Source organism: Magallana gigas, chromosome 2 (genome assembly GCF_963853765.1).
Source record: "Magallana gigas chromosome 2, xbMagGiga1.1, whole genome shotgun sequence".
NCBI lineage: Eukaryota > Metazoa > Mollusca > Bivalvia > Ostreida > Ostreidae > Magallana > Magallana gigas.
The window spans coordinates 39,581,417-39,607,131 of record NC_088854.1 but is presented as its reverse complement, the minus strand read 5'-3'; the positions used below and the strand labels follow the sequence as shown (position 1 = coordinate 39,607,131).

The window sequence follows — 25,715 nt, the reverse complement described above, 5'->3', positions numbered from 1 at the left end:
CAATAACAAAATCAAAGAACTGACGGGAGTTGATTTTGTCGATGTTTATTTATTTTAAAATCAATGATACACATAATGTTATTTTGCATGACAAGTACATGTAGTTTCTAATTTTTATTTGAATTACGCACATTTTTATATTATGAATTTTTGGACTTTTTCGACAAGAATGTCGAGAAACCCCCATATGAATTAATATTTAAAGATAAAATTAATTCAATCAAACTATGTATCAGTAATAGAAATATTTCTCGAAAATTATATGGATCCAAGCAATATTGAACTCAATAGTCTCGTTCAACCAAACGCTCGGCTGACACCGTAAATCTCCGACAAGCAAGGGAGACTCTCTGCTTGTCGGAGATTTACGGATACAGCCGAGCGTCGAGTTGAACGAGACTATATTGAACTCTGGTGTAGGAATACATTCGACTACAAAAAATATCTAAATTGTTCGTACCATTTAAAATCTGACTATTTTCAAGGTATTTATAAATAAGTTTCCTTGAAAAACAATGCTTTAGCATACATTACATCGAATTTATCAATTATGTTCAAGAACTAAGCCTTGTCAGCAGCGATGATTTGTGATGAGGTCCAAACACTGTTTGGTTTGTCTGAGTAACTGCATAGGAGAGTTGATTAAAATCAACTCCCAATTAAGAGCGGATCAAAGATCTTATTTTAATCAGATTGCTAGGGCATAACCTTCGCTTAAACACAAATAATTAGTAAATTCAATTTTCTGCTTTTCAGGATAACGTTACTAGGCTTTAATTCTTGTAATATTCCGTCATTATATAGTTGTCACTTAATAGATGTAAGTTCGGTTGTGGTAAAGTCGTACACAGCTAGATCTTCTCGATAGCTTATATACTAATTGTGCTAGAAGAAAGAGGAACTAGCAAAAGTGTATCAAATGGATTTTGATCGCATCAAATTTTTGTTTTACTTTCAATATTTCGAGATAATACATAAATGGTTAACTCAGTACTCAAAAATAAGAGGAGTTCCGAGTGACCACCTTCACATTAATCAAAGTACTGAAAGTACTGACACGAGTTGATGCTTCATGAATCAGACATTTATTGCCCCTTTTCTGCTCTCAATAAGCAGAACTTGAAATAAATAATTAATAAAGTATATAGATATCTTATTTTACTAGGCCATAACATACCAAAGATAAAAAATCACGAATCGTGAAAGATCATTTTTAAATAAGTAATTAATAAGTAATTAATAGAGGAGCATATCTAAATATTCTTTAAAGGGACTTAGACTGAAAATTTTGAATTTCATTTTTCCTTTTTCTTTATGTTCAGAATGGTTTATTTGGGTATTTTTAATGACTTGCCAAAATTTAAAAGTCATATATTGAGTTAGAATTCGAAGTACGATACAGAGTTTTTATTTCTTTGTTTTGTAAACAAAACTCGAGTCTTGTTATTGTTTTAATATGTCTTTTGTTGGTATGAATTTCCATCAAATGTTGCTGTCCTCTGTTGATATTATCATTATTATTATTATATATAGAGGAATGTTCGGCCATCTTGTACATTTGATGGTCAAAATGTAAACATAATATATTGAACTGGTTTGTTTTTGCCCAAAACTGACTAAAACAGTTGTCATTACATAAAAAGGCAATAAATATGAGTTTAAGTCTGCAAATTACGCATACAAAACAGAAAAACAAAACAGCACTTTTTTAAAGCTGCATGGTCTGACTTTATATCAGATTTTGTGTACGCTTTTAAACGATGGTTATGCTAAGTATGTGTATAATAACAGACTTTTTTTTTTACTAAACAAACGTCATAAAAAGGGTATCGCGTTATTTCGCCTCATATGAAAATTCGCCCTGACGTCGAGGCGTGGATGATTATATTACGACTTTGACATCGAGTGTAAATGTGAGTTCTGGCAAAACAAAATTAAGATAATTGGTTTGTATGGACAATTATTTGATACTATAGTAGCCAAAAATTTAGACCATGCAGCTTTAAACAGGTGGTATGTATTGTTAAGACGATCAACACAAATAATGTTAATTCATTCAATCGACCACATTTAACTAACGTTATATATCTTTCTCATAATAAAAAATATATTAATACCCTCTATACCGGTACCTTATTATTAGATAAAGGTTAATATTTTTTATTATGAAAAAAATGTATAACGTCTTTGCCTGTGATTTATCTGTACATGCATCTACTTCACTGAGAGCAAACCTTCAATATGATCAAATGATGGTCTCTTCTTCTGTCATTCCTCAAGCTATTATCCTTCTTTTTGGAACCTTGTTTCATTTTTACATTTCAAACCATTTTTACAAAACTATATAGACACAAGATTTTAAAGGGTTTTATAAATCACATGCACGTGACGTTTTAAACCTTTCTCTTTAAAATTATTGTACTATATATTATAGTACAAGGATTTTTTTTTATTTAGAAAAAAAGTTTTTAAAAACATCAGGTGCCTGTGTTATATTTAAACAATAAAATGTTTTCTTTGGTGATTCATGGGGGATATGAAGGTGGCTACATAGCAGAAAAAATACATTATCCGCGTTAGCGGGTTATGTAATTTTTTTTCTACAATGATCGCTACCTTCATAATCACATTAATCATCAAGAAGCATTTTATTGTTTATATTTGCAAGCTTTTTAACAAATTAATAAATTGATTGTAAAAAGTAAGTAAAATTCACAAAATTACTGTTTATGTACATCAGTACGTTAGCTAAAAGAAACACCAAAATCGTCTCCATGATTATATTCCGTGCAGTCCGTGATTTTTCTTATAGGTCGCTGCATAGTTTCTGACCAATCGATAAACGGGGCGTGTAGATTTCAGTCTTGTTGTTTTTATTATATAGCATTTAAAGTTATTCTACATTGATATGTAAATATAATATACTTAATATAGAATTCAAATCATTACTCCAGAAAGCAAAAAACAAGAGGACAAAATCCTACTCATGTCCAAAATGCAAACCATTAACTAAACTCTGTCCCGAGTTTTTGCTTCCACCATTTTTTGCTTGATATTTCAATAATAGTAAATACCTTTGTGCTCAAACTACGTTCATCCACTAATATGAAAAATGTCCAGATTATCTGTTTTGAAACGCCCCCTCTATCGCTTCAGGTTTCAATACACATCCAAAAATTGAAAGTCTACGGAAATTTTGCATTGCATCAGCCATTAATAAGCCCAGATGATAATGTTAAAAAATTGCGCGATGTATTCCGAGTATATTCCGAATGGAGAAAAGATGTAAACATTTCCCATTACAAATCTCCGTAAGAAAATTGTTTTCGCTCCAGTGAAAAGGGATAATTGTTCAATGAAGATATCTTGGATATATTCCCCTTCATCGATTTCAATTGTATTTCTTTCACAGGTATGTGTATTTTTATTAAAAATCATCAAAAATTGATGGAAGCAATAACTTGGGACAGACTATACAAGCTGCCATTCCATAGACTAGGTAAAATAGTTTTTAGCCTCTGTAAACCGATTTGTAAAAAAAAAACCATAATGTTTATGATGCTATTTCTAAATCAGCGCTGCTCAAAACTGCAAGTACATGTATCACCGAAGGTTCACGTCAAAACATGGCTGAGTGAAAAAAATTCCCGAATTACCCTTCGTTTTTAGGAGTTTTCCGCCAGCGACAGGGACTGTACTTTTTTATGAGATGAAATGCAACGTGTAAAATGCCTGATTTTCCCACCTTTGTCAAAATACGAGGTCACTTGAATTTTTGATGCCAGTTGTTTCGGCAGGGGGGGGGGGGGGGGGGGGGTGAAAGGGCTCGGTCATGATTTTCAAGCACATGTGTAACTTTGATGTAAACAAACTCTCGTGCCTTTGTGGATGGCTGTGTGTTTTTTGCTACTAGATTGGTTAGGAAAAATTGTTTTAAAAGTTGTAAAGAGGAATTTTCCCGGAAGTTTGTTTTAAACTTGCTACCCGTATCTAAAGTTGCGTAATTTTGGTAAGAATATATAGTAAAAATTAATAGTGGTGTGCAACCTATATATCGCCCCACAGTAACTACCACGCTATTCTATTTCTAATCTATGACGTATATAAACAGGCGCGCAGTTTTCCCGATGTGCAGGGCCACACTGACCTTCAACCCCCCCCCCCCCCCCGCTCTTGATTATTTTTAACTCTTGTGCTTCAACTCTTTGTTTTGTCACACTAAAATCATTTCACCTTTGATAAAGTGTAAGTAATGAAATGCATTCATGTGCTTGAATTTCAACTCTTGTGTAGGGAAAACGTTAAACGTCCACCACTTATCTGAGCTCATCTGCATAAAAGCGATTACAGCGCGGATATCATATACATGCAAATACGTCAAATTTAATTATAGCGACATTTTTATCAGTCAATAAAAATATTCTTGGTTATGAAGAAACATACTTGATATGTTTTATACAATTTATTGATTGCAACAATAATGTATCCTTTGAATATGAAATGTGTCAGAAGTTTTTCCTTGGACCTATATTCTTGTGCGGATTGATATTATTTATCAAAAAAAAAATCATGATTTTCTGTTGATTAAAATACGTTGATAACAAATTTTACCTCTGATAAAAGAAGTCATTCTTTCATGATTCATATCACTGCATTTTGATAATTGATGTATTTGTTTGACCATCGATACGAAAATGTGATTTAACCCAGTGATGGGAAACCCCTTTGCAGTGACTATACTGAGTTGATATACATCAACTCGTAAAAAGCACCATCATATAAAAAAGCACCATCATATGATAAAGCACCATCTTCACATAAAAAAGCACCTTCACATAAAAAAGCACCATCTTCATATAATAAAGCACCATCTTCATATAATAAAGCTCCATCTTCATATAATAAAGCACCATCTTCATATAAAAAAGCACCACCTTCATATAATAAAGCACCACCTTCATATAATAAAGCACCGTCTTCATATAAAAAAGCACCATCTTCATATAATAAAGCACTATCTTCACATGAAATAACCACAGCATAATATAATAAAGCACCATCTTCACATGAAATAGGCACATAAGGCAGCTATGGCGTTCCATAACTATCAATTAAAAATATTATGTGCTGATCTGCGCCAGACATAGTAATAGCATCGAATAGTGTAACAGACAATGCTATTTTATGCAGAATGTTCGTTGAAAATGGCATGAAATAATATTAAGTTTAATTTTACACAAAACAGACACCCATATATTATTGCACACCTACGAAAGCCCCCCCCCTCTCTCTCTCTCTCTCTCTCTCTCTCTCTCTCTCTCTCTCTCTCTCTCTCTCTCTCTCTCTCTCTTTCTCTCTCTCTCTCTCTCTGGGTAGGGAGATGCGCCGTATGTATGATAACCATTAAAATAAGTACCTTTGGCATACTTATTGTACTAGCAATATACTCTCTCAAAGATTCTTTGAAGTTCGTTGATACCTAAACATTTAATAACACTAGGTTGACAATAATGCAAGGTATGTGTAATAAAATATTGCTGCGCTCGCCAGAACGGTAGCACCGTAAAACATATTAAAGACAAAATTATCATCATATTACGATATTCAGTTGTTGCCGACCCAGTGTTCGAACAGGCATTCATTGATGATCTTTTTCTTATAAAATTGATATAAATTCAATCGTCGGAAACCTTTAAAATCTTAGTATTAATATGTGATAAATTTGGAGGACGAATTTACGTCATCTAGATTTGAACAAAAGCTTGAAAATTACAATTCACAGCTTGACTTATCTTTCTGATATTAAACTAGACGTTAAGTTATGTCGCAGCGATATAACATATATTATAACGTTTTAAACAGTGATTTCCTATAAATTCTAAAATGTTACTTAATAAAACGTTTAATTCGAATTAAAATTGTTATAATTAAAATATGTTGCTGCCTCATTTTCAATAATACAGCGCCCATTAAAATGTGAGAATCGCGATGCATTATGTCCTTTGAAAATCAGTCCTAAGATTTTAAAGATTTCCTACGTTTGAATTTATGTTAATTTGTATATGGTTGAATCTAATTCATTTACATCTTTATATAATGTTATTTTGTTTTATTTAAATTAATATATTTGTTTTTCGTAATTATTCATCATAGGGGTTCTTCTATTAAATAACAATATTTATATTTAAATTTCGCGTTTAATCGCGAAAGTTTCGCGTTTAATCGCAAAAATAATGCGTTATATCGCGATTGTTACGCGTTTATTCGCGAAACTATCGCGTTTATTCGCGAAAGTAACGCGTTTATTTGTGAAACTAACGCGTTTATTCGCGAAAGTTTCGCATTTATTCGCGAAATTTACGCGTTTATTTGCGAAAGTTATGCGTTATATCGCAAATGTTTCGCGAAAGTTACGCGTTTATTCGCGAATGTTTCGCGTTTTTTCGCGAAGAAAATATTTTTTTTACCTTCGAAAATGAGCTCAATGGGCTTTCGTACACACCAAAAGCATTAAATATGGCTATGATTTTATCAAGCAACCTATTGCTTTTATTTTTAACCACGTGGTTGAACACGGACGATAACTCTGTGCTGAATATCTTCGTTTAGTTTAAAGCTGCTTGGTCCGATTTTTTTGTTATTACAGTATCAATTTTTTTTCTATACAAACCATTTAACTTAGAAAGTTATGGACTTTCTCCTATTTACACCAGTAGAATCAGTCTCCTTTCAAAGTTAGAAATATTCAAAGTAAATAAAAATAATTTCTTTTTGGGCAAACGAAAAAACAAACCAAAATGCATCACGGGAATGTTTAGAAAAGGAAACCGTTTTGTTTCGTCCCCCGAATAATTGGGGTTATTCAACCCGCATGCTATGCATCGATTGTAAAGAAAGCAAACTTCAGAAATATTAGCGAACAAAACGTACACATGTTTATTTGTAATTTGTCTGATCATTTCGGCCTTTATTTAAAGCGATGTCAAAGTCGTAATACAACCATACCCGTCTCGTCGTCAGGGGTGAACTTTAACATGATGCGAAATAACGCGGTACCCTTTTATGTCGTTTGTTTTGTTAGCAAATTTTGTACGTATTTTTCTTCATTGAAATTTGGCTTAATTGATTGGGAAAACTACTGCAATGTCTATTATTATAGATATACTTAGCATAACCATCGTTTAAAAGCGTGCATTAAATTTGATATAAAATCGGACCAAGCAGCTTTAAAATAATAGACTCGAATTTTTGGTCTTTAATACTGAGAAATAGGAAGAATACTGTCTTTTGTTTTATATATTTTAAACATCATTGGTACTTGTTGATTACCAATTTTTTTTTTATTTTTTCTCGGCTAAGATTCGCTAATAAATAATCAACGAAAATTCCAAAAAAAATCCCGGAAATCATCTGGATTGTTTAGATTTTACAATCTTGCGCTTGCGCAATACATTTACGCTAACAGGATCTTTAGTTTATGTTTCCACAATATCACATTTGCATGAATAAACTCAGAAATGATAATACAAATACAGGTAAATTTTCCTGGGAAAAAAAATTTGTAAAATGCAAAAAATTCACATTATACATGTATTTCTTAGTAGAGTGAAGATAGAATATATGTTTTATCGTAAAAATGAATCATGTCCTACGGACCCAGTTTTACGATGAATGCGTTCCGTCTATTGTCTCTGTAGCAAAAAAAATACGTGTACGTTGGTAAAAAAGTGTTGAATTCTGCCATTATAGGGATTAATTTTTTTTTAGATGAAAGGTATTTACAGCCTCAAAAAGGTTTATTATGATGAATTTGACTGGGTTTTTTTTTTTCAAGGCAACCTCATTAATTTTCTCCAAAATCGTTCCGGAGCAATTTTGCAATTGTCTGCTACATTACGGGTATATGGGAGGCATTCTAACTGTGGTGAGGGCCTTTCCCGAGACACAGTTAGATTATTCAAACTAAGAAAAGTGTAGTGAAAAATTATAGCATTATTGTAGGCTTATAGCTTTTTTATGTAAATGTCAATAATACGGTGTGTCTGTGTCGATGTACCTATTTTGTAAATGTCAGATATGCAATGTCAACCTGTGCACGCACGGGTCAAAGTCTAGTAAGATTTAAAAACTTATAAATTGTCATGTTTTAACATATATCAAAGTAAGATATGAAATGAAAATTTTTTTTAGGGAAAGTCTCGTGAAATTTCATTCGAGCACCTCTGGATTTAATACATACTTAGCAACGATTAAGAAAACATTCCGGACACATTCGTAGTGGTGTCCTTACAAAGAAAACAAGCTGTTTTACATAAAGCAATTGTCTGTGAAAGAGCTATTTGAAATGACTTGTCACTGTTATGCGTCTTTTAAAAATTTTTTTTGTTTTCAACTTATTTTCTTTTCTTTTCAACTTTTTAAAGTAATAAAGTGAATATGCTACGTGATTGCTATGTGGTTGGACTGTTCCTCTTATATACATACAAGGAGTAGGCGTCACATGCTCTCTATTAATTTTTTTTATAACTTGACGGCGTAGTTTCTTTTTTTTTCAAACAAGTTCATTTAACATTTTCTAAGACGCTGATAACTTAATCAATTAATTCGTGCGTAAATAATCGTCATACACGAATTAAATGTCTTCCACATATTCGATAGATCTATTCTAATAATTGGTTATAGCAAAAAGTTTAGGTGTCACGGGACAATTTTGCTGATGATATGTCACTGTAGCAAGGAGATGGGAGATGTGTGTCTTCAAAAGTCTGTAACCTCCGAATCGGCACAATTGCCTTTTTTTTTTACACCTTATGAGACAAGTAAAATGTTCTCTATAAAAAGTGGTTTTTATGAGAATTTGACCCTCTCATGTTTCCCCATGTTGCTCCATTTTTTCATTATGTTAACGTTTGAGCACATTTTTATTATCATTTATTTTTAAGGCATCCCAAGCTAATTCCCTGAGAAGAGTTGACAGTCCGTTTCATATATATATATATCGAGATTTTTTACATGTTCGAAACTTACTGTTATCTGATTTACTATGTCCCATCCACTACTTTTCGTTTTACCTACTGCTGTAACTTTCAATTTAATTACATGTATGTTTATCTTTATCTTCAGGCCAAAAGGACCAGCTAAATAGAAAATTAATTGTTCAAATTTTCTTACATTTACTGCGGCTTCTCTCATTATCAGTTTAGCATTTTCTCCCCCAGTGGTAGGAACAGTTAAGACATAGACAATGTCATCGTCAGAAAATCCACAGAAATTACTCTTTATCGATTGGTGTACGATTTTCTTTATACATCTGATGGAATGTTCCAAGACCAATACTGCTTCAAGAGATCTTCCTGTGACATCACAGCATAACGCATGTCGTCTAATATCCTATAAATCAAAGTTAAACACATAGTTTTAATTATTATTTTCCGTTTATGGGGAGCAAAGTGGACCGAAAACCCTTGGCTAGCGAAGATGCAGTTGTTGTGAAATGAATAGTTTTCCAAACGAGAGAGAGAGAGAGAGAGAGAGAGAGAGAGAGAGAGAGAGAGAGAGAGAGAGAGAGAGAGAGAGAGAGAGAGAGAGAGTTTACTTACACCTTGAAGGAGAAGCTTCGTAAAATGTTTAAAGAAATAGTAATCATTTCTACCGTCTTCTAATTCTGAGTACTTGTCCTCAGCCTCGTATCCAATTAAAGATTCTGTAAAATCATTCTTCAAGAGGAGACAGGTAGGAGAGAATAAAGATCCGCGCATCCCTCTGTCAGTATACGGCTGTCCCCATTTATGTTTATATGAGAAGGCACAACGGAAAAAAGTTGAGCCACACTGGATTGCAGCAACCACAATCCCATTACATTTGCTGTCTATCTCCATATTTAAGATCTACTTTTGATATGACTTTAAGTCACGTATGCTATCTGTTAAGAAAAGGATTTATCGCCTGGCTTAATCACGAAGACTGGATGTAAAATGCTGACTCTAGACCCTTCACTATCAAGAGGCAGGGGGTGGAATCTGTCAATTTCAAGACACAGTTCATTAGATCACAAATTTGAGGCACAGACGGCTATTTTGTTTATTTGACTGTCTACAAACAGAGAACCAGTACATAGACTTACCGAAATGCCCATGATTTGCCAAAATGGCAGTTGAAAACACCGAAATGCCCTTCAAAAATACCGAAATATCCATTATAACAACAGATACAATGACGTGAATACATTTAAAAAACACTTTACAAAGTCATGGCTTTCCTTGATTCCATAGCATCGGTTGGAATCTAAATCATGTCAAATTATTTTCTCCGAATTCTACAATGCTATATTAAAATTTATCAGAAATACCATTACATAATACCTTAATGTATATTACAGTTATAATCATAAAATTTCAAATATGTGAGTTATATTGTCGGTACCTGAATTTTAATATAATGCCTTCTCGCCGCTGGTATTTACCGATTCTCTACCTGAAATATTTCAACTTTTGGTTTAGTTTTTGGATGTGTTCCATAGTATTTAGATAAATATCGCATTGTATTGTTCAAAACAGTTAAATGGCCGCTGTTCAAGATCGAGATGTGCCAAAATTGAATAAAAACAACTTTAAATGTTAATTGTATGGGGAAATAATGCCACTTATAGATAAAATAACAATGGACTGATATCTGAGTCCCGTTTCTCAAAAAGACGTGAATTTGCAGGCACGTAGCATCAGGGGTGAGGGGCCCCCATTTTTTCTCGCAGCAAATTTTTTTTAAAATTTACATACATAAAAAAGTGAATTATGAAGGAGTTGCCCCCCCCCCCCACTTTTTTAGGAGCATGTAAAAATTGATATGAATATAATGAAATTAGGATTGAAATTGAAGTTATAAAGCCCCCTCCCCCCCCCCCCCTCGGATTTGGATTTTGAAGATTTTTGGGAACGCCATTTTTCCTTCTTTTTTTTTTTTTTGCTTGTCAAGGTTTTATGGCTGAGTCTGCCCCCCCCCCCCCCCCCCCCCACACATTCAAAACCGATGCTACGTGCCTGATTTGGGCTTACGTAAGTCGGACTAACGAAGTTACGCCAATATTTAGTCGGGTCTCAGTCTGCGTTTCTGAAAGAGGCGTAAGTTATGGTTTAAATGTCGAAGAACTTAGACAGCTCCGCTAAGTACTAAGCATGCGCATATCCTATTTTGTTTTGCTTTGAGGCTATGATTACATGTGGAGGATCAATTTTCCAATTCATAGTACGTGTACTCGAAAGTACACATGTTATACTATACCACTGAAAATTTGATTTGATTTGATTTGAACATATTTTTATTGTACAAAAATTACAACAGGGATTGGGCACAAGTTCAAAAACTTAGATCGCCCTCTCCCAAGACTGAAAAGTTCAAGCTCTTCCTAACAGTTTATATCAATGAAAGTAGAACATGCCTTTACGCTTTTTAACATAATGAAAATTTTGAACAGTTGATATGAAAAAGGCAGATATAAAAGGTTTCAGAAAGCAAATATATGACAATTGAATGCATTGTAGACGATATTGAGGCATATCGTACATATTATTTGAACGAAACAATACATAGAAATTAACTCCAATATTCGTGTAAAATTCAAAATATTCAAAAAATTGCAGGGAAAGGGTACAGTAGATATACCCGCAACGTCGGCAGAATGATACGTCATGCTTCATATAGATGATTAGACACTTTCAAACGCTGGGATAAAACTTGATGTATCTTTTTTATTATATCACTATATTATTCATTATCTGTCCGTCCGTCTGTCCGGAAACTTTTCACATTTTCAACATCTTCTCTAGAACCGCTGGGCCAATTTAGACCAAACTTGGCACAATGCACCCTTAGGCAAAGAACATTCAAAGTTGATAATTAGGAATTATAGAAATTTTTTGAGAAATCTTTAAAAATCTTCTTCTCAAGAACCATTTGGCCAGGAAAGCTGAAACTTATGTGGAAGCATCCTCCGGTAATATAGATTCAAAGTTGTGAAAATCATGACCCCCCAGGGTAGGGTGGGGCTACAATTGGGGGTCGAATTTTACATAGATTACATGTAGGAATATATAGAGTAAATCCTGAAAATGTGGAAGCATCCTCAGGTATAGTGTAGATTCAAATTCGTGAAAATCATGACTCCCGGGGGTAGGACGGGGCCACAAATGGGGGTCAAAGTTTACATAGTAATATATAGAGTAAATCTTTAAAAATCTTCTTATCAGAATTCAATCAGCCAGGAAAGCTGAAACTTGTGTGGAAGCATCCTCAGGTAGTATGGATTCAAAGTTGTAAAAACCATGACTCCCCGGGTAGGATGGGGCCACAATGTGGGATCAGATTTTTACATAGGAGGATATAGTGAACAGTCTGTTAAAATCTTCTTCTCAGAAACTAATCAATCAGGAAAGCTGATACTTGTATGGATGCATCGTCAGGTTGTGTAGATTCAAGTTTGTTCAAATCATGATCACCGGGTGTAGGATGAAGTCATAATAGGGGTGGGGGCAAATTTTTACGTAGGAATATATAAAGAAAAATCTTAAAATCTTCTGAAAAACAATTTGCCTAGAAAAACTGTAACTTAAGTGAAAGCAACTTCAGATAGTGTGGATTCAAATTCGTTAAAATCAAAATTTTGAGGAGTAGGGTGGGGCCACATTGGGGATCTAGTTGTACAAAGGAAAACATTTTAATTATTCACAAAAACTAAAAAGTTATCATGACTTATATGGTTTTACTTTTATGCAAGCATTTTGACATATTTCTGATTCTTTAAAATTGTTTATACTTTAGCCCCTGGACGATTCTTGTGCCTCACAAGGGGTTCAGATTGTAATATAGGTTTATATCCCGTTTATAAACAATTATTGTTTAGGATCTTTTCTTGGAAACTGCAATGTTCAACATGCAATATGACTATAAAATCATCTGGGACTGGATCATAAACAGAAGAATATCTGGGGGGGGGGGGGGGGGATGGACTTTTATTTATACAGGATCTACATGTAATATACCACATTGTCCACATATTTTTATTATGACTCCATTAAGCTGATTTTATCATATGACTATGTTTTAAACAGCAACCAATTAAAATCGAAAATATCCACTGTATAAATAACACATGGTACATGAACCTTCTCTATGTCTACAGAAAAAGAAAAGTTCCATCCTCTGTTCCAATTAATGTTAGAATTTAGACAATTACATGGATACGATTCTTGATTTTCTGCGATTCAAATAGTTGAAGTGTTGAACGATAAATAAATAATTAACAACACCGTGATTTTTTAAAAAAAAGTAATATACGCTGTATACAAGGAGTTATTCACCCTCCGTTAAATTTCAACCATTTCACCCTCGTTGTCAGCGGGCGAATTTAGTCTTGGCGGTTTTTAATGTCTAATATTAAAGGGTCATGCTCACGATTTTTGTCAAAAATTATTTTTTCGATTTTAATATTTACAATGCTTCAGAAAGGGATTTTAAATAGGCAACCGAAATTTGAGTGTCATTTGTTAAGGTATAAGCGAGTTACAGAGCTAGCTTGAAATTCTTCGCTATGTAAACAAAGCGTTTGTTTACAATTTGAACCTAAAAATTTCAGTTTTAAACTTAAAGCGAATGTGTTAAACGTTAGAAACTGTTTATCTGTGCTTAAAATAAATAAAAAGATAGAAAAAATGAGCTAGTACTGTGTTTAGCATTAAGGCCGATAAAAAAAAAATGCATCTTTCGATCCAAAAGTGATATTGTGCCCAAATACGTGTTTCTGAAACCCTAAATGTTCATTATAAAACATGATGTTTTATTTTGAACATTCTTTAGGAGCTATACTATTGATTCTGTTTGTTCTGTTGCCTGATGTCTGGTAAAGACACCGATACGTTCATCGTGCGGGAAATTCATGTCAAAAGACATACCACCCACATTGACGAGAATATGGAAGGAAATCCCCTAAACAGACTAGCACTATACAGTATAATCTGTTGTGTCATTTAGCCGATTGAGGTAACTTTCACATGTTGAAAAAAGTATAAAAACTATTTTTAAATCAACGTGGAATGACCAATGGCTAAGACTACAATGTAGTTTATGTCTGGTGATATCTACCTTGTGGGGTTTGGAATATAAAATTGTCCAGGTTTGCAGATGGTTGGACGAAGCGTTTCGTAAGACAGCATAGATTTCCTCATTTTATTCATATATCAATAAAAAATAATGGAGTCTGAAAAGTCCGTAATTTTTCTTTAAACATTTGTCTGTCTGTTGCCTGTCGGCTTAAGCTAAATACGTTTGTTTGTCTTTGGGAATTTGTTATCTCGTTATTTTAAATTCTAACATGCAGGATTTTCTTTGTAAAATGTCGAAAAATATATTAAAATGTATCATAAATCCAATTTCTTCAGTTTGCATGGTAAAAAAAAGATAATTACTAACTGAAATAAACTGCCTTGGGTTTTTTTTTTCAATAGTGCCCAGTTGAAGATTTATTATCTGTTATAAGATTACACATACACTTGTATTGAAACGTAATAAACATCCCTATACATATATTCTGAATATATGTCAACTATACTAATGAAATAGAATAATTATTTCCTTTCACAATCAAATATTTTGAGTATGTTTTATTGTAATATTCAATACATGAATATCAATTATTACAACAACACAGGCATACACAAACTTTCATATCACAGTATAACGTTCATTTATGTAATTTTAAAATATGTTCATATGTTATTTGAGTGTTTTTGAGGAATTAGTAAATAAATTACATGTACATGTATATGATTTTATTCAGTTATAAACGAGTTTCTTAAACGAAGGACGTATATACAGCATAATTACTGTGTGTATCATTTTTTATGGATTTGGTGAAATTCAAAGTTTCAAAGATAAGCAAATACGTGGTGAATAGAACCACTTTAACAAATCTTGAACTTTCAATAGCACTTAACTATCAATTCCTTGCATCAAAGTTATAAATGACGCCGGTATGTAGTGAAACATACACAGATTGCGTAATCTGAGCTTTAAGGTCAAGCAAATCTTGTTGATTTCAAAGAGCCACTGCTGAAAGGCCATCAGTGATATAGACAGGCCAACGTCACTTAGCTTGTTCGACACAACTACATGTACCTTAAAGTCCAAGCTCTTTTTTAAAATGGTTCTAATCCTATCGATACAATGTTAGAAATTTAACTTCACTGATAAAGTTATTCCATGGATCAACTCAATGATATGATTTATTACTAAAAAAAACCTCAAAGAATACAAAATATAAAATTATTCAAGATTTGCTATTAGCATTGTATATCTCTTATTTGAGCAATTTATTACGACGGGTTTCAACAAAAATTATAGTTTCATCAAGAATAAACCGAATTTTCAGAAACTTGTGGAGGTTTGCACGATATTAAGAAAAGTAAACTTTCAGTTGAAGAAGTAGAGTTTATGTATAACGTTGGTACATACATGTACTTCCTGTCAGAACTACTTACAATCAGACAATATAGCACGTCCATAAAAAACGATCGAACATTAAAGGGTTGATGAATAGAATTGCTCTGGTTCAACCAAAATATGTTGATAATTAATTAACAACAACAGAACACGTACGTATACAGCTCTCATGATGATGTACTTTCTTTTTAAAAAAAAAACCAATTCGACAAACTGCACATAATGATATGACAATTAAGGTTTGTGTGTTGAACTTAAGAAAGACATACTATCTTTGAGGAAAACAAATTGTATTTAAAGGACATATCATTTCAACCAATTAAATGTTACAGATATCAATGATCAAACAAACGTCATAAAAAAACGTTGCCCAATACATGCAGCTGTAAGTGGTTTAAATATTTACGGTTGAATAAACTAGAAATATACATCTTATGGCTAGATTTCCATCAGGAATCTAGCGTTTGGCAGCAAAGTCAAACTATTTTGAAATTGATTAACAAACTAAATATGAAATTGCAAAAACTAGCCAGACAAGCAAGCTTTCATACAAAAGGGAAGATAAACAGGAAAACTTACATATTGTAGTTTTTTTCAAAGGATGGAGTAAAAAAATACTTAAAACTCTATACTATGTTACATTCATTCCTGCAGTAAATCAAATGTGACCTCCTGCACATTACCCGTAAAGAGATCTTCTGCTCTCACTCTCAGCTCTGTCTCTCCAAAAATCATGGTTTCTTCCATTTCACCCCGCGACGTTTTATTTCCTTTATTAAGAGGAATTTTCAAAATCCCCAGTTTTCTACAGCCACGCTCATCAATAAACATAGGATTTGGATCTTCGGAAATGAACACGGCGCATTCCAAAACATCTTTGGCTACTCCTAATGTATTGAATATTTGCGATTTTTTGAAACCAGGGTAAATACTTTCGCCTTTCTGAACATACTTAAAAAACACATCCTTGCATCTATCCTTTCCATTCATGACAATTTTCTTGCTTTCTGGGTGGATGCTTTTTTCAAATGGCGGCCAGGTTTGTATGCCGTATGTATGCCTTGCTGATCTTCTTGAAATTGCCTGGGGGACGTGCCCAAAATAAACAGCACCTTTCACTACTGCTAATCCTGCTTCCTCTGGAATAATAACTGTCTTTCCTTTAAAGTGTTCTCTGACAGCTTTCTGAACAAGTGCACATTCAGAAAAACCGCCAACCATTAAGATAATATTCACATTCTTGGCCAGATTTTCTTGGAATAAATCGTCCATGTGTTTGATAATATTGTTGATAGTCTTTTTATAAAATTCCAAAAACAGTTCATAGTTCCATTTGAGTTTCCCTGTTGTAGATTTTACTTTTCCCTTAAAAGCGGCATGTTTTTCTAATATTTCTTGAAAATCTTTGACTTTATGGTGTTTCTTACTATAATTAAAATAGGATTGTGGGATAGTCATAGTTACTGGGGTGTTTTTATCCGGCAATACAGTTCTCTTCTTTGTTTCAAAACTTCTGCAAATTTCTACATAGTCCTCCATTACTTCCTCTTTCAGTAAATGCATAATTTTCTCCCCAGCAATATCGCGAAGAAATTTCATGAAAGCGTCGTCCACAGACTTTCCTCCCCACGGCCCTCCGCTTGCGGGCAATAATTCTGCCAAAGTGTTGTCCTCTGCTTTTTGGTGAACGGTTATATCTGCTGTTCCCCCTACGTAGCGAAAATTGAATAAAACATCTTGTGTGCTGATAAAGATATCGGTTTTTTGTAAATGAAAATGCTAGATAATATATACATTTATATTTAAAAAATCCTAACTTACTAACAGTTGTTAAAGTAAACAGTTGAATTTAGTACACATTTTTGTCTAGTTTTGTATAATAAATACCATACAGAATGATTTAAAAATTTTAAAAAAAATCAAGCAGGTAGATAAAAAAATACTCGTAAAACCCTTGATCAGAGAACAATAAATTATCCAGCAAAATATTAGCGTATAAGAAAAAAATATGATCGTAAATTGTTGGACATGTTAACCAATACACACCTCCAAGATCCACCAACATGTAATCAGTTCCAGGCTTGACAACCCCAAGTGACGTAGCAGACAAGTCTTGTTTTTCAAAATGCAGGTGTTGGCAGTATATAGATGCAGCCTCTGGTTCAAGAGCTATTATCAAATCTTCTGCCTTAATCCCAGCCTTAAAGAGAAAACCAAAACAATAAGCCTCAAGTCTTAATCAAAATGAAAACCACACCATTAATACCATCCAGTTTAGTAAAAATTATTGCAATCGAAAATTGAGTCGATTTAAAAAACTTATTAAGATCAAAGTCATACAGCGATGGCTGCCTCCCTCATAAACATCTTGGCCTTGTCTCCCCAGATTGCTGGTACCGTCAACACGAACTCTACGTCAGAACACGTGGCTCCTACTATACTCTTCTTAATCTCCTCCATAAGGTGATCTTTTAAAAATCTTATAGAGTGGGTAAACACTTTGATAGCTTCTAGCTTTTTGCCATTTATATCCTCGCATTTGACACCCCTGTTAAGTTCCTATTTAATCAGAACAAAAGCAATACATTTTATTTTTTAAAAATATTGCTTTTCTTTGTCACAAAATGTAACATTACGATACTACAATGGGATGTATTTATTATACAATGTAGTTATAATATTGTATTTCATTTCACAGAAACAGCCCTAAATAAAACCTGTAAATACCCAAAAGTTCTAAGACTAGTAAGTTAATCATGGAAAACAGATCTTTTGCTGAAGTTAATATACATGTACATGAAATGTCGATCCTTTTCTTTTTCCATGTAAAGCGCATTTTACGAATGCCTGTAATGAGGAGATTCGTTCTCAATAATACCTTAAAACTTGCTTGAAAAAAAAAAACGTTCTTTGGATTTTAGTTTTAATTTTAAGGTTTTTCAACTGAGATTCTCAACATACTTGGTTGACTTTGGATATGCCTTCTATTTTTAAGAAAACATGCATGCTTATTTTTTTCAGAAGATAGTTATCAAGCGACCTTTATGCAATAAATAATAACTGGTTTTGGGTTCTTTCAAACAACAATTATAGTTTTTAAAAAATAAATGTGCAACACCTAGCTCTGTATTTTTTCAATAGATAAGATGATGAAAGCCAAGTGAAAAACATATTATATAAAACAGGATTTAACTGCATTATAGTTTCAGTAATTTTTACAGATGAAGTCAATTTCTATAGATAATTTATGTAAAATTCTAATTTTTGACAATTTTGACAATTTTTATTTATCGACTCAACAACGAAATCCACGAAAATAGGTGATTAAACCACAGCATATAGTCATCAAAGATTATGAGCGCGTGTGTGTAAAGTCTAAACAAAACTGATTATTTACACAAAAATCACATTTTGTCACTGTATTTGGCTTCCTAAATATCAATAAATTTATTTTGTATATGTATGATATAGAAAATTTACCTCATCTTGATGTAAGATCATTTTAAACCTTAGAAAAAGGTAGTGATCCCTGTGAGCTCCACCTTCTGTCATAGTTGCATACTTGTCTTCAGCATCAAACCCGAAGGCGACGAATTCTGCTTTGCTATTTAGCAAGAGCACGGTAGGTGCTTTATGGGAAAGCAGAGAACCACCCTGCCAGTTGTTTGTCAAAACCTTGGCCCAGTTATCCCGAAAGGAGAAGGCGTACCCAGAAAATGTGGTACCAAAGTCAATAGCTGCCACGATTAATTTCTGGCACTTACTTTTAATGGCCTCATCCATTACGGATTTAAGGGTATCAATTGTTTGCTGAAATCATGTATCTATCTGAAATAAGAAAGAACATAAATAATTACTAATATGTGTTACACATGTACAATGTATTTAGGTAACCGCTTTATCTGCAAACAAAATCGCTCTTCTTCACGTTCCTACCTGTATCTCGCAAGGTAACAGTAATAGGTTTTCCCTGACGTTTTGGTGTCAAAATATTGGTAAAATCAGCAAGGTTTAAATACAGTATTTTGTCGGGTTTTTTTTTTATCATATTATTATTTTTGCCTATATAGGAAGAACTGTGGCTTCTCAGTCAGTATACTTTATTTTTTTCTGGAGAGCTACAGTTATGCAGCTATGTAGTTATTAAAGAAATATTTTGATGTTCGAGTAATTTAAGTTTCTACAAACGTATATTAAGATTTGAAGGTATCACTAATCAAACAGACGTTAGCCTGATATTCTACATATAAGGCACAAGTTTGCATACCATACACTTGCATTTGACAGAAATCATACCCATAGAACTAATTATACTGTCGGAAAATAAAAAGTAGGTCTGAATCTCGTCACATTTTAAAAACTTTTACGATTTCATTGTATTGAAAAATGTATTTATATTAAACATGCTTTTGTTCTCAAGTTGTTTTATAATTGTTACACAATTAATTAATTATATTGTATCCAACAAACAAAAAATTACTGTAAATTGAATCATAGATATCACTTAAAGAACTGTTTGCATAAAAAATATTTCATAAATAAATATTTGATATTGTATTTCTCTTGAAGGGTAAAGTTTTTATAATCCCCAAGAAACGTTTAACTTTAAAACCAAAAAAAAAAGAAAAAAATTTGCAAGTTTCAGAATATTTATTATTACCATTGTCCATTGGCGTAATGTGCAGTTACTTTTATATTCACTGCACTAGAAAGGTAATTATACGTCAGTTTATTAATCGTCGTCACAAGAATGACGTAGCAGTAAGGGGGTGGGGTGCCCCCACACCTTTTGTTAAATTTACGTATAAAGCTGTGATGGAGTTGCCCCCACCCCTCACACACACACACACACACACACACTTTTTTGGGAGTAAGAAAAAAATTGAAATGAAATAACGAAATTGAGACAGAAAATGAAGTTATAGATAAACTAGACTACGCCCCTCCCCCACCCTACGGATTAGGATTTTCATGATTCTGGGAAGTTTCTTTTTTTTTTTGAAGATTTTTTCGATGAGTCTGTCCCCCTCCCTCCCCCCCCCCCTCTCAAAAACGATGCTTCGTGCCTGGCTTGATCGTGGACGGAACAATTCCCTTGTGTTTGAACCCCAAAAACTAATCTGTCCGATTCGATCGTCACTTAGGAGCATTGAGAAACTGTATATAACTGTATATAACTTATATATATACACGTATATGTACCAGTATAGTCACAACTCTGTGATTGGTGCGTCAATAATATATTATATAAAATTATAAGATAACAACTCTCATACTTTCGTGATAGCAACCTTCTTATTAAAATCTCGTAATGGTTAGATAATATTAAAGGAGTCAATAGGGTTTATTACTGTATTATCAATGACGATCAACCACTCGTGTTCCGGCTTGTATTCAGAAAGGAAAGTACAGGTCTTTCATTTTTAACTAAAAACATAAAAATGAAAAAGCAAACCAAATCACAACCTTATTATACAATACCTGTAGGTATTCCCTGTCACATCTTTTGTAAGAAACAGAAGATTTCCAGTCGAAACTAGCCCAAAATTTAGTTTCGATTTAGCTACATTGTACTTCGTATTGAATCGAGTTATCGGTCGTCTTTACTGAGGCGGATCCAAGTTAAAACGAAAGTACATTGTTTACTATAATCCGAAGATGGCAACTCCTAAAGAAGAGAAAGAAGAGAAAATACCCAGTAAAAGTAAGGCCCTGGTCGTCGCTGCAATCGACTTCGGGACGATGTACTCCGGTTATGCCTTTTCTCTCACACAAGATTGGAAAAAACCGTACACATATACCTGGTATGGAGGAAGTGCTCCGTCGTATAAAAACCCGACAGTCTTATTGTTAGATTCGAACCAAGAGTTTGTGGCTTTTGGCTACGATGCCGAAGACCAATACTCCAAGTTGACCGCCAAAAAAGTACATGAGGAATATTACTACTTTCAACGATTTAAGATGATTCTACACCAAGACTTGGTAAGTATTTGTAACGATATACATGCATGTACTTTCATTTTTGCTGCTCTCTCTCTCTCTCTCTCTCTCTCTCTCTCTCTCTCTCTGCTTTAGGAGGTGGGATGGGAATTTACATAAATAAATATAAATGTCAGCCGGCTAATGCAGATCGAAAAAAATCCGTGGTTGCAGCTTTTTAATTTGTACCTTAATTATGCATTACTTGGAACCATTGCAACAAGAGCTTGGACAGATGAGGAGTTGTCTGGTTGTGTCAAAAAGAAATATGACGTTGTTCTGCATGTCTATTTTATTGCTGGCCACTCACCCATGTCTCTTTGAAATCAACAAGATTTGTCTGGCTTTTGAGCTAAAACAACGCAATTTTTCGCTTGAAACCAGCGTCATTTTTAAGTTGTTTTGACGCAAGAAATAGATACTCGTTAATTATAAGTCCAAGTTCTTGTTAAAATGATTCTAATATTGGGTAAAGTTACGTTTTCTAGCAGCTAACTTTTTTTTTTTTAATAAAAGAATGAATTATTATGGAGTCCCCCTTCCACTCTTTACTTTTTTGGGGAGCATTAAAGAATTTAAAGTGAAAGTAAAAGGAAGGAAATTAACAGTGAAATGTGTACACTAAGCACCCCCCCCCCCCCCCTTTCACGGAATATGATTTTCATGTCAGATTTTGAGAAGTTCTTTTTTTGGCTTGTGAAAATTAAATTGAATATGCCATTAGCTATTATTATAATAGTGTACAAATACTGAGTATAAGCTATAAAGATTAGCAACAACAAAAGTAATAATACTATTAATGTTAATAACAATTCACTTATAAGATACAGGAAAATTAAAATTTCTTTCTTGTCTTTGACAACAGGGTGTCAAGAAAGACATTCTTTGTACCGACGAACTAGAAAAAAAGAAACTTCCGGCTTCTGTGGTATTCGCTCACTGCATTCGGTATCTAAAGAATCATTTGTTAACGGAGATTAATAAGAGCTTTCCACGGATAACAAAAGATGAAATAGACTATGTTTTGACGGTGCCTGCTATATGGGGGGAACGTGCCAAACGATTTATGAGAGAGGCAGCCAAAGAGGTACGTGAATCTATAAGTATCAGAATCAAATAAACCATTTTATAACGATATCATGATGTATAACCAAACTTTGAAAAATAAAAAATTATGTATAAAACACAAGACAAATTTTGATCCTTTACTATGGGATGCAAGCGTTTATACAATTAAACAAAGATTGAGCGCACATTTTTTGCGTTAAAATTTTATTTGAAAGGTTACGTTTGTATTTGAGAAAAAAAATTAAAAACGAAACACCCCCACCAAAAAAAAACAACCCCCAAAAATCAAAACAAAGTAAGCTCGACTTATCTTAATTATAGTCCAATCCACACTTTGCAAAAGTTTTTTCCCTTTGCTGGATCAAACCAAATACCAAAAGAGAAATAAAAATTAACTTTCCCGTTCTTTATGCTACTAGATATTTGGGCGTCCTTTGATGGAATTTCTTTGAATTTCGATGTTTGGGCTGTCCCACCCTGGGGCAATAAAAATACACAACGGAAACGCAACGGACTTTTAACGTCAAATGACAGAGTTACAGACCTCAAAACTACAAGGGCTACTGGGAGAAATCCATGGGTTTTTTCCCAAAGATGGCGGCCAGAGGACATAACTTTTGTAAAGTGTGGATTAGTCTATTTGTTGCATCATTAACTTTTGGCATTATTTACTTTATTTTTAAAGACATTTCATGATGTTGACCATTGATAAATGTAACAAATGGCCGAACTAAAAATCTATTCAATAGGCTGGAATAAAGGAGCGGCTTATTATTGCATTGGAACCCGAGGCTGCTTCCATTTACTGCCAGCATCTAACCAAAGACAATGAGCAAAACTCGTCTGTGTTGGGACAACTGGGTGTGGGCGAAAAGTACATGGTGGTGGACCTTGGAGGTGAATGTTTAATTGCAACATCTAGGGTCATTCCGACAAGCGGAAAAAAAACTTGTAGTGTGTAATGATGGCGTTCATGACATCCATTTTATAAAAAATATATTTCTATTCCAAATATTGGGTCCGCTAAATTGATCAATTTCAAAAAGAATTTGTTTCAACAAAATATTTGATAATCGTAAAATAATTTACCTAGAGGTTTTAATGAAAAACGAAATTTGTTTGGGATAAATTTGCATTTTGGCGAGTTGATCATAGCATATTTTGAGTTATGGAAACAATAACTTGGTACATACTAGTGTAAAGTTGATTTCCTTAATGGGGTGGCATAGCAAACAATGGGGAGATATGTAAGAGGCAAGTTTACGATGGGTCACCATGTCGCAATACATAGCTTGAGATAGAGGTACATGCATTTAAATTCTTAGAGAAAGATATGGATGTGTCGGTTTATCTTATTTATTTTAAAAAAAGTTCTCCATCCGCAATTTCATCATTAAATTTTTTCAATTGCGTCACGTTCAATTTTGACACCGAGCTGCGGCTTGTATTTATAAACAACATCCACCTCCCGACCATTGCTGGAATCTGCGTTGAAAGGACGGAAGTCATCACATTGATGTGTTTGAATGTGTTAAATCTTAGACTGTAAATAATAACGCAAGGAATGAATGGATTCTAATCCAAAAGATGTAATTTTTCCGTCCTGTTTGGTAAAAACCTGCATAAAAGAGAATTTGAAACAGTGGAATTTTAGCCCCATCCCATTCCCATAAATGATCATCATAATTTTAAAAAAAATTATATATTTTAATTGGAATTTTTAAGTAACAAAGTCTTATTAATTTCTATCGTATAGGGGGGACAGCAGATATTACAGTACATCAACAATGTGAAGACCACACCCTAGAGGAAATCGTCCCCGCAAGTGGAGGGCCGTGGGGAGGAAAATCGGTAGATGACCGCTTCATAGGTTTCCTTGAGGATATAAGCGGTCCAGAGTCAATGGTTAAGTACAAAGAGAAGTACATGTACGACTTTTTGGACATTCATAGACAATTTGAAGTGACAAAACGAAGCATCACGCCTGAAAAAACCGGAAACGTATCGATACGAATCCCTTTATCTTTTGTCCAGTTTTGTAAAAACAATAGAAAAGTAAAAAATTGCCAAGCAGCAATAGAGGTATCACCTTACAAAGGTGTTGTTCAGTATGAAGCAGGAAAACTAAAATGGACAGTTAATTATTTCAAACAAATCTTCTTTAAGGAAACGATTGAGAGCATTGTAGAACATATAGAAAAACTATTAAAAGACGCTAAAATAAGTGATACAAAAGCCATATTAATGGTTGGAGGCTTTTCTGAATGCAAATTAGTTCAACAGGCAATCATAGAAAAATGTACGGGCAAGAAGGTTATAATTCCGATCGACGCAGGACTAGCAGTTGTAAAAGGTGCTGTTTATTTCGGTCACGATCCAAAGGCCATTTCCAGAAGAGTAGCAATGTATACATATGGGATACAAACCTGGCCCGAATTCAAACCTACACTGCATCCACTTTCCAAAAAATACGAAATCGATGGTAAATCTCGTTGTAAGGATGTTTTCTTCCCAATTGTGCGAAAAGGAGAAAAGATCCCTGTTGGTTTGTCCAAACCTCAAATCTTTCGCCCGCTGTTTGAAAAGGGGAGTATGCTTCATTGCTCTGTGTACATCTCGGATGACAAGGATCCAAAATATATCGACGAACCTGGTTGTGAGATTCTGGGAACCCTGGAAGTACCACTGTTGAATCATGATCCGGCGAACGTTGAGGTGGAGGAGACACTTTATTTCGGAGAAACTGAGTTGAGGGTGACTGCTCGAGATTTATCAACTAACAAGGCCATAGATTTCACGTTTGATATTTTATAATGATGTGCATGGAACCCGTTCGATATTTGCAATATTTGAATACCTTCTAGATTCGTAGATAAATATATTCTTCTGTAATACACGTATATGTACTGTACATTTCTATTGAAAGCAAAGTTTACTTAGTCTACTAATTTTTTTTCTAAATATAAATTTCAAAATCGATGATATTAGAAAATAAACACTTTAAACCTAGTATATAGAGCATGTTACATATAAATTATTATGATTACATGATAATGATATCATATCATAATTTACACTGCTCTCAATAGAAAGAAACCTTTGACTCTTTTTATTATACAAAATTATAATTATACATTTTTTTTTTTATAAAACTACATTTTCAACAACTTTTTCCTGTT

The 25,715-nt window shown here is 33.6% G+C and overlaps 3 protein-coding genes across 3 annotated transcripts in view; 1 reads left to right on the top strand and 2 right to left on the bottom strand.

Moving 5' to 3' along the window:
- LOC117681114 (heat shock 70 kDa protein 12A-like) overlaps positions 1–10,550 on the bottom strand; it is a 40,306-nt gene extending 29,756 nt beyond the window's left edge. Inside the window, exons 1-4 of the mRNA XM_066076531.1 lie at positions 10,423–10,550; positions 10,124–10,172; positions 9,600–10,019; positions 9,172–9,390 (exon numbers count right to left, since the gene is read on the bottom strand). Coding sequence (XP_065932603.1) covers positions 9,172–9,390; positions 9,600–9,878 — 498 coding nt within the window. The 5' untranslated portion in view covers positions 9,879–10,019; positions 10,124–10,172; positions 10,423–10,550. The remainder of the gene's footprint in view (positions 1–9,171; positions 9,391–9,599; positions 10,020–10,123; positions 10,173–10,422) is intronic.
- Positions 10,551–16,097: 5,547 nt separating this feature from the next.
- Positions 16,098–21,109, bottom strand: LOC105335415 (heat shock 70 kDa protein 12A). The gene is made up of 5 exons (XM_066076530.1): positions 20,971–21,109; positions 18,970–19,317; positions 17,830–18,048; positions 17,536–17,689; positions 16,098–17,198 (listed from the first exon to the last, which is right to left on the bottom strand). Exons 2-5 carry the CDS (start codon positions 19,270–19,272, stop codon positions 16,132–16,134), a joined length of 1,743 nt encoding a protein of 580 aa, XP_065932602.1. The 5' UTR covers positions 19,273–19,317; positions 20,971–21,109; the 3' UTR covers positions 16,098–16,131.
- A 38-nt stretch (positions 21,110–21,147) lies between these two features.
- LOC117681111 (heat shock 70 kDa protein 12B) lies at positions 21,148–25,699 on the top strand. The gene is made up of 4 exons (XM_034444299.2): positions 21,148–21,471; positions 22,334–22,555; positions 23,286–23,433; positions 24,293–25,699. Exons 1-4 carry the CDS (start codon positions 21,148–21,150, stop codon positions 25,348–25,350), a joined length of 1,752 nt encoding a protein of 583 aa, XP_034300190.2. The 3' UTR covers positions 25,351–25,699.
- Positions 25,700–25,715: the final 16 nt, after the last annotated feature.